Genomic DNA, 17,068 nt, shown 5'->3' on the forward strand with positions numbered 1-17,068 from the left:
TAAGAGTTGTTTATTTGGTGTATTGTTTGTAAATATTTTATGTTAATTTCTGTTCTGTGTTGTTAGGAAAGGAAGCTTAAAATTGCCAAAGGGAATTAAAGGGAGCAGAAGAAAAATGGGGACTGAAAGGGGAGCATTGCTGTTTCGATGCTGTAGGCTAGCCGCATAGCAATCCTGGGCAGAAGACAGATGACGTGGACAAAAGCCAGCTGTACTTAAGTAATTACCTCAGCACCTATGTGGCATCTATTTTAGTGAATTAAGTCAGCTGGCTGAGGTGGCAAGAGAGGGACAAAAGTTGGAAATGGGCTGTCTAATTAGGGTAAGGAAAAAGTACCCTAAAGGGGGAGCCAGCCGAAATAGAGGGGATATACCATTTTTATCACAACAGAAAAAAAAAGACAGAAGTACAGGAGAATATACACAGAAAAAGGCAGTACCCATAGGAGGAGAGTGACGGTCAAGGAAGGAGGAGGACTTTAGAACCCGATTCTACTTCTTCTCTTTCTTCTATATTTCCTTTTCTGTAGTGTATACTCTTGATTCTATACTTGTGAACTGAATACTTGTTATGGATGAACAATTTCTGTTTTGGATTGTAATTTTCAGTTCAAATATGAACTAATTTCTTTAAGATTTGGGTGGCTGTGAACCCTATATGATGAAGTATTAATTCAATGCATGAGTTCAGTAATTTTGCCATTGTTCATTTAAGTGTAATTAATGCTCAATGATTGTTGTTTACTGGCCATAATTAACAATTAACTAGCTAGATCTGATTTTGGAAAGAATTTGTCTAGCTGAATCCACTTAAATGATGCAAGAGAAATGCCATGTTTAGGTAATTCTTAGTAGTGAAATAGGAATATTTTACTACCTTGTATAACCTGAGATTTGGTGATTAAATACGTGTTTTACAACCTGATTTAATATAGGATTATGTTGAATTAAGTTGTGGAATTATATCAGTGGGTTTTGGAAAAAGCTTACTGGTCTCTTGTGAAATCGGTTAACTCTGTGCTTGATTGCTGAACCATTGCTGAACGATTGCTATAACAACTGGGCAGATTAACATAGGGGGAAATAGCCATCCAGATCTATTTGTTCACATAGATCTTCTCTGAATTTATTTTTTCTGAGTTCTTCATTTTATTTTAGATTAAATTACGTATACCCATTTAATTTCAGATTCATACTCCAATCATGTTCTTAATTTTGTTATCTTATTTTTAAATTGTTCTTTAGTTGATTTTGCAATTATTTAGTTTAAAATCCCTGTGGAGACGATACTCATTTATCACTGTATTACTTGTTGCCGACTACGTATACTTGCGTATTTTAATTGCTATAATTTTCGCAACAAGTTTTTGGCGCCGTTGCCGGGGATTTTAAAATTAAATTCTGTTTTATCAACTATTTGACAATTTATTTTCATTGTTTTTAACCTTGTTGGTTCGGGTTGTGCAATCTCAGGTACCTACAGTGTATGAACCAGCAAGAGGACAGTGAACTTGCTCCTATTGACCCCGAGATCGAACGAACTTTCAGAAAAAGGAGAAAGGATCAAAAGGCTAAAAGCCGAGGCACTATGGCTGAACGTGTTGATGATGAGGGGGATGGCCAGCAAGTCACTAATCCCATTGTTTTGGCGGATGACAGAGCCAGAGCAATACGGGAATACGCTGCCCCTATGTTTAATGAGCTAAATCCAGGCATTGTGAGGCCAGAAATACAAGCAGCTCAATTCGAGCTCAAGCCAGTGATGTTTCAAATGCTCCAAACTGTGGGGCAGTTCAGCGGGATGCCAACGGAGGATCCTCATCTCCACCTTCGTTCATTCTTGGAGGTGAGCGATTCCTTTAAGCTTCAAGGAGTGAGTGAAGAAGCATTAAGGCTGAAGCTATTTCCATTCTCATTAAGAGACCGAGCTAGATCATGGCTCAACACTTTGCCTCCTGATTCTGTCACAAATTGGAATGATCTTGCTGAAAAGTTTCTGCGCAAATATTTCCCTCCCACCAGAAATGCAAAATTTCGGAGCGAAATCATGTCATTCCAGCAGCTTGAAGATGAATCAACCAGTGATGCATGGGAGAGATTTAAGGAGCTTTTGCGGAAGTGTCCACAACACGGCATCCCGCACTGTATACAGATGGAGACCTTCTATAATGGCCTCAATGCAGCTTCTAGAATGGTGTTAGATGCCTCGGCCAATGGTGCTATCTTGTCCAAGTCTTATAATGAAGCATTCGAAATTTTGGAGAGAATTGCCAGTAATAATTATCAATGGTCCAACACAAGAGCTCCAACAAGTAGAAAAGTGGCGGGGGTTCTGGAAGTAGATGCATTGACTGCTTTGACAGCCCAAATGGCTTCCATGACTAATATTCTGAAAAATATGAGTTTGGGGAACAACATTCAGCCAGCTGCTGCTATTCAAAGTGGGGACATTTCCTGTGTATATTGTGGAGATGGGCACATGTTTGAGAATTGCCCTTCCAACCCAGCAGCAGTTTGTTATGTGGGAAACCAGAATTTTAACCGAAACAGTGGCCCATACTCAAATTCGTACAACCCAGCTTGGAGGCAACATCCGAATCTATCTTGGGGGGGTCAAGGAGCAAGTTCCAGCAGTGTACCAGCACAAGGGAAGCACGCTTATCCACCAGGTTTTTCTCAGCAGCCAAGGGCTCCACAACCGCAACACCCTCAAGGCTCTCAATCCAATTCTTTGGAGAGTCTAATGAGGGACTATATGGCAAAGAATGATGCAGTGATACAAAGTCAGGCAGCATCCCTTCGTAATCTTGAAATGCAGCTGGGACAATTAGCCAATGATCTGAAAAATAGGCCTCAAGGTTCTTTGCCTAGTGACACGGAGAATCCAAGGAGGGATGGGAAGGAACATTGCAAGGCTATCAATCTAAGGAGTGGAAAAATTCTGGAAAATTCTGAGGAGGAAATAAAGGGCAGTGGGGAGCCCACTTCAATCCAAACTGAAGGTGAATCTAGTAGAAAACCAGCAAAAGAAGTTACTGAAACTGGCCCAGTTGATACAGCATCGGGTCAGCAATCTGTTCCAGTGAAATCTGCACCAAAGCCACCCCCACCATTTCCTCAGCGATTTCGTAAACAGCAGCAAGATGGGCAGTTCAGGAAGTTTCTGGATGTGTTAAAACAGCTTCATATTAACATTCCCTTGGTGGAAGCCTTGGAGCAAATGCCAAACTATGTCAAATTTTTGAAAGATATTTTGACGAAAAAGAGAAGGCTGGGGGAGTTCGAAACTGTTGCTCTTACAGAGGGTTGCAGCGCTATGTTGAAGAGTAAAATCCCTCCAAAGTTGAAGGACCCTGGTAGTTTTACGATCCCTTGCTCTATTGGGGGACGGGATGTTGGAAGGGCATTGTGTGATTTGGGCGCTAGCATTAATCTTATGCCGATGTCGATTTTTAAGAAGCTTGGTATTGGTGAAGCGAGGCCTACAACTGTTACATTGCAGCTGGCGGATAGATCTATGGCCCATCCTGAAGGAAAAATTGAGGATGTTTTAGTGCAGGTTGACAAATTTATTTTCCCAGCCGACTTTATTATCTTGGATTATGAAGCTGACAGAGAAGTGCCAATTATATTGGGGCGGCCGTTCCTTGCTACGGGGCGAACATTAATTGATGTACAGAATGGGGAACTCACTATGAGAGTCAATGATCAGCAAGTTACATTCAGTGTATTCAAGGCTATGAAATTTCCTGATGAAATCGAAGAATGTTCAAGTGTGGATGTGATTGAGACGCTTGTGGCTGAGCAGTTTAATACGAAGGTTGATATGGCTGAGTTGGGAGTTCAGATTTTTGAAGATTCTGAAGATTCTAGCAGCGAAGAAGAACCTCAAGTTACTTGGGTAGACTCATGTAAACCAGCCAGAAAATTCAGTAAATATTTTGAAGCATTAAATCTGCCTGAAGGACATTTTAAGCCGCCAAAACCGTCCATTCAAGAACCACCTCAATTAGAATTAAAGCCGCTGCCCAGCCATTTAAAATATGCTTATTTGGGGGACAATGACACACTTCCAGTAATTATCTCTTCCTGTTTAGAGGCTGATGCTGAGGGGTCTTTGCTGGAGTTATTGAGAAGACATAAGAAGGCTATCGGCTAGACTATGGCCGATATACAAGGAATTAGCCCAGCTTTGTGCATGCATAAAATCTTGTTGGAATCTGGCTGTAGCAACTCTGTGGAGCAGCAAAGGAGGTTAAATCCAGTGATGAAAGATGTAGTCCGAAAAGAAGTGATCAAGTGGCTAGACTATGGTATTATCTACCCTATTTCAGACAGCTCATGGGTAAGCCCAGTGCAGTGCGTGCCTAAAAAAGGAGGGGTTACAGTGGTGACAAATGATAACAACGAGTTGATTCCTACTCGAACAGTGACCGGTTGGAGAGTGTGTATGGATTACAGGAAACTTAACAAAGCCACACGGAAGGATCATTTTCCGCTGCCGTTTATTGATCAAATGTTAGACCGCTTGGCTGGGAAAGAATTTTTCTGTTTTCTCGATGGTTATTCAGGTTATAACCAGATTTCCATAGCCCCGGAAGACCAGGAGAAAACCACATTCACATGCCCCTACGGGACATTCGCCTTTAGACGTATGCCATTTGGTTTATGTAACGCACCAGCCACCTTTCAAAGGTGCATGATGGCAATCTTTTCGGATATGGCAGAGAATATTTTGGAGATTTTTATGGACGATTTTTCAGTTTATGGCGATTCTTTTGCGAGCTGTTTAACTAATTTGGAGAAGGTTTTGGCAAGGTGTGAAGAAACCCATTTGGTCCTAAATTGGGAAAAGTGCCATTTTATGGTGCAGGAAGGTATCGTGTTGGGTCACAAAGTGTCTAAAAAGGGGATTGAAGTCGATAAGGCCAAGCTGGAAGTGATTGAGAAGTTACCAGCCCCAACTACAGTAAAAGGGATAAGGAGTTTTCTGGGGCACGCTGGTTTCTATAGGCGTTTTATCAAGGACTTCTCCAAGGTATCTAAGCCTTTGTGTACATTGCTGGAACAAAACCGCCCCTTTGATTTCACTGCTGAGTGTCAGGAAGCATTTTTGAAGTTGAAAAAGGCATTAATAACGGCTCCAGTGATTGTGGTTCCTGATTGGTCTTTACCATTTGAACTCATGTGCGACGCCAGGGATTTTGCTATTGGAGCAGTCCTTGGGCAGCGAAGAGGAAATATTTTCCATTCAATTTATTATGCAAGCAAGACTTTGGTTGATGCCCAAATAAACTACTCCACCACTGAAAAGGAGCTGCTGGCTGTGGTATTTGCCTTCGAGAAATTCAGATCGTACTTAGTGGGCACAAAGGTTATAGTCTACACTGACCATTCAGCAATAAAATATTTAATAGCCAAGAAGGAGTCCAAACCAAGGCTCATTCGCTGGGTCTTATTGCTGCAAGAATTTGATCTTGAAATACGCGACAGAAAGGGTACTGAAAACCAAGTGGCGGATCACTTGTCGCGGCTGGAAACCAGCATTAAGAGCAGCACTACCACAGAGGTAACACCCCAGATTCATGATGCTTTTCCAGATGAGCAGCTGTTGGTTTTAGACCAGGAAAGTGTCCCATGGTACGCCGATGTGGTAAATTATTTAGTAAGTGGAGTACAGCCACCTGACTTCAGCAAACAGCAACTCAAAAAGTTCTTCCACGAAATCAGATGTTATTACTGGGATGAACCGTACCTTTACAAGCAGTGCCCCGACCAGATACTGAGGCGTTGTGTGCCTGAAAATGAAGTGTCCAGCATCTTAGAGCACTGCCATTCAGCCCCATATGGTGGCCATTTTGGTGGACAGCGGACAGCAGCTAAAGTGTTCCAATCCGGATATTATTGGCCATCCATTTTTAAAGACGCTCATGAGTTTGCTAAGAAGTGTGACCGCTGTCAGCGTGTAGGCAACATTTCAGCAAGGAATGAGATGCCGTTGAACTGTATTTTGGAGGTGGAACTATTTGACATCTGGGGAATCGATTTCATGGGGCCATTCCCACAGTCCTTTGGGAACTTATACATTCTGGTGGCTGTTGACTACGTGTCAAAATGGATAGAGGCAGTGGCTAGCCCCACAAATGATGCTAAAGTAGTGATGAAGTTTCTGCATAAGCATGTGTTTACAAGGTTTGGGACTCCGAGGGCTTTGATCAGTGATGAGGGAACCCACTTTGTAAACAAAATATTGGCTGCCTTGCTAGCCAAGTACAGCGTCAAACACAAGATAGCCACAGCCTATCACCCCCAGACTAACGGGCAGGCATAAATTTTGAATAGAGAGATAAAAGGGATCCTAGAAAAGGTGGTGAACCCAAGCCGCAAGGACTGGTCACAGCGGCTGGATGATGCACTTTGGGCGTACAGGACAGCTTTTAAGACTCCTCTAGGCATGTCACCTTATCGCTTAGTCTTCGGGAAGGCGTGTCATCTTCCTGTGGAGTTAGAACATAAGGCATTTTGGGCACTGAAGAAGTTGAATATGGATCTTGTAGTTGCTGGAGAAGCAAGAAAATTGCAGCTAAATGAACTGGCCGAGATGCGGCTATTTGCCTATGAAAATGCCAAGCTGTACAAAGAAAAGACTAAGCGGTGGCATGACCAGAAAATTCAAGAGCGGGTGTTTGAGAAAGGCCAGAAAGTACTGCTGTTTAACTCACGGTTGAAGCTGTTCCCTGGGAAGCTTAAGTCCCGCTGGTCTGGCCCATTTACAGTGGTTGAAGTCTACCCTTTCGGAGCTGTTTTAGTTAGAGAAGATCAGTCCAGGAGGGAGTTCAAAGTTAATGGGCAAAGGCTGAAACACTACTGGGGTGGGGAGGTCGACAGAGAAAAGACCTCCGTCAGTTTGAAGGATGCTTGAAGGAAAAAGACTATGGGTTGCCCTGCATTTCTTGTATCACACTTGGGCAACCCATGAGTGAAAGAGGCAGTTTGTAAATAAATAATATATGTAACTAAAGTTTGGGGTGTACTACCCCTTGAAAAAAAAAACAAACAGAAAAAAAATAATGAGGGAAACGGTTAGCCAGGGGTTGGTACAACTGAGATTAGGCTGAGCAGAGAAATCTGGGCAGAGGCATTATTTTTTCTGGAATGGTGGGTTGCTACATCATTGCTTCAGCATTTAGCAGGGTCGCAGGAGCATTTTTATGCACTGGGAGCATTTTTCTTCTGATCAATTTTGAGGCCTTTTATGAAGAATAGGACAAAAGCTGCAATAGATTTACCTAACCCCCAGCTCCGTATCTTCTTCCCAATCACCTCCACCTTTCCATTATCACAATCCTCACCTCAGCAGAATTACCCAGAGCCCACACTTTCAGAAGTCAGCATCACATCCTATTAATGGTGTACTTCATATTTATATATATATATATATATTTCTCTATAAAAAGCAGCACTATAAAAAAAAAAAAAAAAAGCCAGAGAGAGCAATTCATTATATTAATTTTTATATTATATTTACTGTATATCTGTCTTTTACTTTTGCTTTTATTCTATCTATATATATATATCTATTAGTCAGTCACTTTTATTATATATATATTCGTATATTTCGGTTATTATATATATATGTTAGTCTATTAGTCTATTAGTATATATATATATGTATATGCAGTACACCATCACCACATTTCCCCAACACGCGACCTTCAGATTTCCCACAACCCTGAAACCCCAATCCCAGAAATCCCTCCGCCGCCACTCACACTCCACCCTCGTTAAGCCCTCAGCTCCGCCTCACAGATCCAGCCCACGGCTTCACGCCGCTCACGAACCCACCTCACCGCCCACCTCGCCAACAGCGACCCAGCACCCCACCGACCCGACCTCACCCATCAACCTAAATACCCAAACCCCTCGACCCAGCAATTCCACGACCCTGCCCGAAACTCTCCAAAGCTCTCCAGACCAAGCGGCATTCCAGGTGATTCCGAGCAGACCCACGACATTTCACCCACAACGAACCACACTCAACTCACCATGCCAAAAATCAAGAGCTGCGCGTACAAGGCCAAAAAGAAGCCTTTCTCCGATGTTCCAAAGTTTGACTCCGAGGCAGCTGAGATCAAATACCACACTTCCATCTCTCAGTGTGATTTCTATATGGAGCGGGGCCTCATTGCAGAGCCTACCAACCTAAACGGGTTGCCCGATTGGGTGGCTGATTTGATCCGCAACCGCCACTGGGAATCGCTGTGTACACAACCCGAGCCAGCTGTGTCCGAGCTGGTCAAGGAGTTTTACGCTAACTTCTTAGCCGATAAGTGGCCTACCGAGTTCGTTGTCCGAGGAGTAGAAGTCCCTTTCTCGGCTAAGGTGATCAATGACATCTTTTCGTTGGAGACCGTCAAATGCCAGTTCACTCCACTCAGGGGTCATGTAGATGATGAGTTGCTTCAAGATATCATGCCCGATTTGGCAAAACCTGACTCTGAGTGGGATCTTGATATCCATGGGAATTTGTGATTCCGCCGAACTGATTTGGAGCATGAGCTGAAGTGTCTCTATAGTTTTGTGCAATCGACCTTATGCCCCACGTCTCATGACTCCACTGTAAACCGAGATCGTGCGTGGATGTTGTTCTGCCTCGTGAAAGGGATGGCCATTGACGTTGGGACTGTCTTGGCGCAGGAAATTTTTGAATGTGCTCACAGAGGAAAAGGAAAATTGTTCCTGCCTTCCACTATCACTGCCATCTGTCGTGATGCTGGCGTTCCTGTCTGGCCTGAAGAGGGACTCATCCTCCCCAAAGGGATTATTAGCTTTGGCCCAGCCCGCGCCCCTAAAACGTACGCTGCATCCTCATCCACCTCGACTGACCCTATCATGGAGAGATTGACCCAGCTTGGGCGAGTGCAGCAGCAAATGCATAAGCGGCAGGAGCACATCTGTGAGCGGCTGCAGACCTTGTGGACTTACGAGCAAAACAGGGATGCCGCCATGAAGAATGTGCTGCAAAAGGCTATGCCTAAATCCGGTCCGCAGTTCCCCGAATTCCCTGAGCAGATTTTGAGTGCCTGGCCTGCCGATGTTGGCGACAATGCGGAGTTCCCTGCCGAGGACTCCGAGTAGAGGGGGTTTCCTTTCCCTTTTGTTTTGTTATTTTCTGTCATTTTATGTTTTTGTGACTGTTCTTAGTTTGTTGTTTGTCTAGGTTGTTTAGTTTCTGTTTTCATTTTGCCTTGTTTTTATGGTGTTGCTGTGTCGTTGTACTTGTGCATGAGAGATAATGTGATTTAATCTGACTTAGTGTCCTGCTCGATGATGAACTTTTCCCATTTCAGTCCATTTGTGTGTTGCCCTGATTTTATATGTTAAATATGCTTGTTTAGGTGCTAGTGATCTCATTCTTACTTTCTTTTAGTCCCTGGTCAGATGTGTACTTCTGTTTTCCCACCATGCTTTGGATCTCTAGAATAACCAACTTCTTGAGAAAGTTTAAGCTTCTAGAATTGGTTAGTGTAATCCTTGAGGCGAAATCCTAGCTAGCTTTACCGCTTAGAAATGATCTAGGCCATCTGTGGACGTTTGGGCCTTTCAAGCTTTCCCATTGTATATTAATTTCCCTTAGTCACCCTTAGTTGAGCTAATTTGCCTATTTTTTTTCTTAATACCTATCATTAATGATACCCCCTGTTTAACTTGTTATTTTTCACTTTCATTAACCAAACCTAGCTGCTGAAACTTATCAAGAACAGATTATTTGCAGTAAGTTTGGGATGAGTGGGGTTAGTTTCTAGTCATGTGGTGAGCTATTCCACGTTTCATTTGTTAGCCACATTGGGGACAATGATGGGATTTAAGTTTGGGGTGTATGGGAATGAGCTCACATAAAAATATTCATATTTCTCTTGCTATATATATATATATCTTCATAAAAAATAAAAAAATAAAAAAAAAAAAAAAAACAAAAAAAAAATAGAAAAAAAAAAGAGAGAGAGAAAGAAGCAGTTTTGAAACTAAGTTTGGGGTGTACAACCCCCTATCCAAGAAAATGTTAGAGGCTTCTTTCTATTGTTCTTGTTGAATTTGGAAATAAAAATAGCAAGAGAATTAGAGCTAAATCAAATTATTCATTGTGGGTTAAAAATACATATTGGGTGAGAGCTTTAAAAAAAAAAAAATAAATAATAATAATAATAAGAGAGGTTCTTGATAAGTTGAGGTGGTTAGGTTGTAAGCCATTAGAAATATTATCTTTTATCCTACCCTAACCTAAGCCTACATTACAAGCCGAGTAAAGTCCTTTTGATCTAGGGGGTAAAGCTAGACTACATTAGTGGAGAGGAGTGCAGTAATTCAACCTATGGGAGCAGATAGTTAAACTTGAGGATCAAGAGTAGTTGTTAGAGGAATTCAAAGTGTTGGTGGGAAACTTTTGTACACACTATTGACTGGGTGACTTTAGGGAGGCATTAGTGATTTCTTTAGCACTGAAAATGGGAAATGAGACATATAAAGTCAGGGCATAAGCACTACCATCACATCATTTCATTCCATTCCACGTTTCTCAGAGCAAATATTTTCACTAAGCCGTATTGGATTATTCAGGACTCTCTCATGTACAAGTCTGTGTCTGTGTTACTAATTGAGTTGAGTGTGTTGTGTGTGTTGTTTTTATTTCTGTTTTCTTCATTACTCGAGGACGAGCAATATGCCAAGTTTGGGGTGTTGATAACTCTAGGATTTAGAGTTATTTTTATGATCTTTGAACTTGTTTTTAAGTTGAAAAAGAGTAATGGAAGTGTGTTTAATGTGATTTTGTTTACTTTTTATCCTTCTTGTTCTAGGTAGTAAGTCCATATTAAGAGTTGTTTATTTGGTGTATTGTTTGTAAATATTTTATGTTAATTTCTGTTCTGTGTTGTTAGGAAAGGAAGCTTAAAATTGCCAAAGGGAATTAAAGGGAGCAGAAGAAAAATGGGGACTGAAAGGGGAGCATTGCTGTTTCGATGCTGTAGGCCAGCCGCATAGCAATCCTGGGCAGAAGACAGATGACGTGGACAAAAGCCAGCTGTACTTAAGTAATTACCTCAGCACCTATGTGGCATCTATTTTAGTGAATTAAGTCAGCTGGCTGAGGTGGCAAGAGAGGGACAAAAGTTGGAAATGGGTTGTCTAATTAGGGTAAGGAAAAAGTACCCTAAAGGGGGAGCCAGCCGAAATAGAGGGGATATACCATTTTTATCACAACAGAAAAAAAAAGACAGAAGTACAGGAGAATATACACAGAAAAAGGCAGTACCCATAGGAGGAGAGTGACGGTCAAGGAAGGAGGAGGACTTTAGAACCCGATTCTACTTCTTCTCTTTCTTCTATATTTCCTTTTCTGTAGTGTATACTCTTGATTCTATACTTGTGAACTGAATACTTGTTATGGATGAACAATTTCTGTTTTGGATTGTAATTTTCAGTTCAAATATGAACTAATTTCTTTAAGATTTGGGTGGCTGTGAACCCTATATGATGAAGTATTAATTCAATGCATGAGTTCAGTAATTTTGCCATTGTTCATTTAAGTGTAATTAATGCTCAATGATTGTTGTTTACTGGCCATAATTAACAATTAACTAGCTAGATATGATTTTGGAAAGAATTTGTCTAGCTGAATCCACTTAAATGATGCAAGAGAAATGCCATGTTTAGGTAATTCTTAGTAGTGAAATAGGAATATTTTACTACCTTGTATAACCTGAGATTTGGTGATTAAATACGTGTTTTACAACCTGATTTAATATAGGATTATGTTGAATTAAGTTGTGGAATTATATCAGTGGGTTTTGGAAAAAGCTTACTGGTCTCTTGTGAAATCGGTTAACTCTGTTCTTGATTGCTGAACCATTGCTGAACGATTGCTATAACAACTGGGCAGATTAACATAAGGAGAAATAGCCATCCAGATCTATTTGTTCACATAGATCTTCTCTGAATTTATTTTTTCTGAGTTCTTCATTTTATTTTAGATTAAATTACGTATACCCATTTAATTTCAGATTCATACTCCAATCATGTTCTTAATTTTGTTATCTTATTTTTAAATTGTTCTTTAGTTGATTTTGCAATTATTTAGTTTAAAATCCCTGTGGAGACGATACTCATTTATCACTGTATTACTTGTTGCCGACTACGTATACTTGCGTATTTTAATTGCTATAATTTTCGCAACACCTCTCGTAGCCTATCAAGTGTTCTTGAATATTTTTGTATAAAATCAACGATCTTCCTATCCAAGTTCTGAAAGCTCAAACCTTGATCTTCCAAACCAATCCTCAAACACACAAAGACGTGTGTGGGCACGTAGGATTCAAAATGTTGATTTATGATTCTTTAGATATACTCAACACATGAGATATAGAGAATTTTGGTAGAGAGAAGATGAATTAGGCATCGATCCTAAAGCTTAACTAGTGCCTCCATAAGTTAATTTAATGGTTCCATCTCCACTAATATAGACAAACACCACACCAAAGATCAATAAGACTTTTCAAGCTTGTAACGATAGGCTAGGGTGAAGGGGATAAGAAAGATTATTTTTGGCTTAAACACCTTAATCTTTCTAGGACCAAAATAAAAGCACACATTAATTTCCCCAAAGAACATCCCACAACAAAATATAACTCTTGCCACTATTCTTTATTACTAACATAACAAGGACAAAAAATATTTTTTTTAAAGAGCTACACACCCAAACTTATTTACAATTATACTTAAATTTTTTTCTTTTTTTCTTTTCGGTATTTTTTTCACATAACTTTTCTTTGATTCAAGGGAGTGCACTCTTTAATATATATATATATCTTTTACAATATTGTTTTTAAGCAACACTAAATGGCAAGAGAACAAGAAGATGAGAAACACAATCTCCCCCCAAACTTAGTAGCCAACATTGTTCCCAATGGTAAAAACAAGAAAAGAAGAAAATGAGTACTCTCATCCAAATGGTTCACTCACCTCAACTCCTTTCAACCCCCCATATGGCAACAAAGAATCTATCCTAGAAAGATCAAGGTGCTAAAGGGGTATGGTGGAAGGAGGTTATTGTATCTAACTAGGCTAATGAGTGGCTAAGAAAGAAAAATATCTATTAAGCTCAACAGGGTGATTATGGATAAAAATGCATAAAGGGTGGGCTTAAAAAGGCTCAAACGGTCCAAGGATGGCCTAAATCATGTCTTTGGTGTAGTGATGTCTAGATTTTTGCCTCAAGGAAAACCACCAAGCAATAAAAACTTAAGCTCTCATAAGTACCTAACTCTTTTTAAGGTCTAAAAAATGCTTAGTCAAGCTATGCACAAGCTAAAAGAAGAAACACTCTCATTAATCAATTTCTAGCAACATTCACACCAAAAGAAGTTAGTTTAACACTTAAGCACGAGTGGCATTCACTTCAACTTAATATTATTATGCTTTTATTTATTTTTATTTTTTTCAAGGTCGTTAACGAGCCCCCTATTTAACACTAACAAAGACAAAGTGCATCCTCAAAACAACAACAAAAATATAACAACAAAAGGGACAAAGTAAAACAAGACAAAGACACCAAAGAAAAACAAAGATAACAAGCTACTGCCACGGAACAAAAGAAACAACAAAGGAAAGAAATAAAAACGAGATGAGATAAGAAAACTCCCATTGCCTCGTAACATCCCATGTTTTGAACATCTGTTAGTAGCCGGTTGGAGCCAGGAAAGAATTATGTGAAATATTATTTTGATAAATGATATTTTATGAATTTGCGATGATTAGTAAATTTTATAGCCGCTGTAATGATCTGGTAATAGATCTAGCTTTATGCAAAGAAATATTGGTCTCGGACCAAGGAACAAACCCTAATGGGAGAAAAATCTTGGTTAAATAAAATAGGAAATACTATGGCATAAAAATATTAATTGTGTCTGTCAACTGAGACTTTATAGTCAAGCCAATAAGTTTAAGAAAAATTGATTGAGATTTGAATTCCAATCAACCGAGCTTAAGAATGAAAATTTCTTGCTTGGGCCACTAAGGCATTTTGGTCAATTTGATAAAATTACCAAAATTATGTGATATGTGACAAATTCATTTTTTGGGTCACATTTAATTTAATTATTTAAGCTTGGAGACATTTAAAAACTATAGGTTAAAAGTTAAGAGAAATTTAGAGCACAAAATTCCCAAAGGGCCCTTGGATCCCTTAAATGTGAGGTAAAATAAGCAAGGGCATAAAAGTAATTTCCAAGGGTAGAGAGAGGAGTGGGCAGCAAGGCTAGGTCCTAGGACTCTCAAGAGCTAGGACACATACCCCAAATAGAATAGGAAGAGTCTTACCCATTCACAAGCTAAGGGTGTAATCATTGTTGTGTTTTTTTTTTCTCAAAACAATTTTCCCTACCATTTTTCCCCCGAAACTGAGGCACCCTCTTCCCCTTCCCTTTTCATTTTTTTCTAACTCTAAAAAACAAAAATCAGAGGCTCTCTCACCCCCTCTCATTTTGTTCCTCTCTCTTTCTCTCTCAAGGAGAGACTCCATTGAAGCTAGTGTTCAACCCTACGCAAACCGAGTTCAAGGTAAGTGAAATCCTCTCTTGTGATTCATTCTTCTCCTTCTTATTCAAACCCCAAACTGTAACGCCCCAACTCCAGGGATCGTTACGGTGTGCCTTGTAAACAGTGCTAAACTCGCTAATCGAGTCATTTGGCCAAAATCGTGTAACTAAGTATGATTAGCGGTTTAGGGATTAAAAATTTTGGTTAAGACGTAACATTTCACTAGAACGTTTAATATATATATTGGGATCCCAAAAATATAATTTTAAAGTCTATTACAGAAAACTATTTACAACATGCCGATCTAAGCAGCAAAACAGGGTTTAACCCTAGTTCCTCTTTAAACCTCGGACGTGGCAGACGAGCAGCTGCATATGTACACGTCATCACCTAAGCTCTCCAACTCAAGGATGGCCCAACTTCCTCTTGCCTTTACCTGCACCACATAGCACCCATGAGCCAAGGCCCAGCAAGAAAATACAATTAAGCATGTTATAATATCAACAATGATCATAATAATCATCCAGGACTATCAGTCCAAAACAGATAGGTGACAGTAGCAAAAGTTACAAAAGTGGGTACAACTCCTTCTTGCCATGTGACGATAGGCTCACCAGGGCTGAACTGATATGAGAACCTTTCATAAGTTTGAACAGGATAGGTGTATGGTGAATAGTCACCAACATAACCTTTCCCCATGACCATAGAGTCATAACCTTGGAACAACATTCCCTAGCCATGTGACAAACAGTCACCGGGGCCATATGCCCTGGCTTTGATCATCTGGTCTTAGACCAGGCAAGCGCTTATAAGTTCATCGACCTTAGGGTCGGTCCAGCATTAATGTCATAGAGCCATTCAATGCATGTTCATCGAATTTAGGTTCGGTCCAGCATTAATGCCATAGAGTCATTCAATGCAGATATCGATTAGATCTAATCTTCATTTGGCTCAACGTTCATGACGCTATGCCATTTCTGACTCTTAGGACAGTGTCCCTGACTAGTCAGTGCCATACACAAGTAAGCCATGCCACCAAACATATATCACATGTTCAATATCCATAAACAAGGTATTCAACATGCCTACTAAACAAGTACTAGTACAATTAGGACCATGCATAAACACAGAGATTCAAGCTCTGAACGATATCATACCCAGTAAACAAAGCATGTCCTAATCACATGTTTCTCGCGCGTCATATGCATAACACTTAACAGTCCAACATGCACCAATAATAGCCATGCATGTCATATTTAATAATCAACCAACATGCATCAAGAATAGCCATGCATGTCACATAAACACAGGGTGCAGTTTTCTTACCTCAGATTCGAGCTAGAATGATAACAAGAATGACCCTTGAGAACGATCAACTTTTAGTCCCTTAGCGGTCACCTAGTCATAGCCAAATATACATAGGTTCCCAAACCAATATCTAGCCTCAGGGACATCAATCCACACTTAACCAAGTAGTAGGATCAACCCCGAGGCCTATGACAAGCATCCCCAAGTCAAAAACCCATTTCTGGCCAAAACTGCCTTGATGGGCCGCGGCTCACCCTCCTGACAGAGCCAATCCCCTCACAAAAACGCATGTAGGTCGCGGCCCATTACCAAAACCAGCAAGCGCCAGCTTGCTTTCCCTTGCGTTTTCCCTCGGAACCAAACCTTCAAACCAGTTCCAAACCTCAACCTAACACCCAATTCAACCACTAAACATTATCAACAACTCACCCACATCAAAACCCAAGTTAAACATCAACTAAACTTCCATTAATTCCAACTATTTACCAAGAAATCACAAGCTGAAAGTTTAAACCCAAAACAGAGTATACCATGAAACTAATGGTTGGAACTTACCTCAAACTTGATTTTGAATCCCCTTTAATGGCTGAATCAAGTTCCTAAGCTCCCACCTTTGATCTCCTAGCTTAACTTCTCAATTTGGGCTCTCAAAATTCAAAGAAAAGTGAATGGGAAAACATGTACGGGAGAAGAAGAAGAGGAGATGAGGATGAGACTCTGTTTTGTTTCTGTTTTCCACAGCCTTAAAGTCATATAAATCCAATCCAAATGACCTAAATGCCCCTAGGTCATTTAAGGTTCCTAAAGCCACCCCAAGGGCAAAACCGTCCTTTCCCGCCTATCTCGTTAATTATAATTAACGCTCTCCAATTCCCGCTATTCTCAACATTCCCAAATGCCAATAAATCATATCCCATTACCCTTTAATTCCCGGTAATGTTCTAATCATCAAAATGACCCCGAGACTAACCCCGAGCCCCGAACTTACGCCCGTTATGACTAGACCGAACACTTACATCACATGATCGTCTCATGCCGAATAGCTCGAACCAATCCACCTTATAATGTGGCTACATTAATTAATCACAACCATGCACCCAAAATATACAATTACGCCCACAGCGACCAAATTACCAAATTACCCTTGTAATAATAAATACTCCCGTAT

General features: G+C 40.4%; 1 protein-coding gene across 1 annotated transcript; it reads left to right on the forward strand.

Annotated features, from left to right (window-relative positions):
• The first annotated feature begins 6,454 nt into the window (after window positions 1–6,454).
• On the forward strand, window positions 6,455–6,922 carry LOC133815384 (uncharacterized). Its single transcript, XM_062248232.1, has one exon. It carries the CDS (start codon window positions 6,455–6,457, stop codon window positions 6,920–6,922), a length of 468 nt encoding a protein of 155 aa, XP_062104216.1.
• The last annotated feature ends 10,146 nt before the right edge of the window (window positions 6,923–17,068 follow it).

Source organism: Humulus lupulus, chromosome 2 (assembly GCF_963169125.1).
Source record: "Humulus lupulus chromosome 2, drHumLupu1.1, whole genome shotgun sequence".
Taxonomy (NCBI): Eukaryota; Viridiplantae; Streptophyta; class Magnoliopsida; order Rosales; family Cannabaceae; genus Humulus; species Humulus lupulus.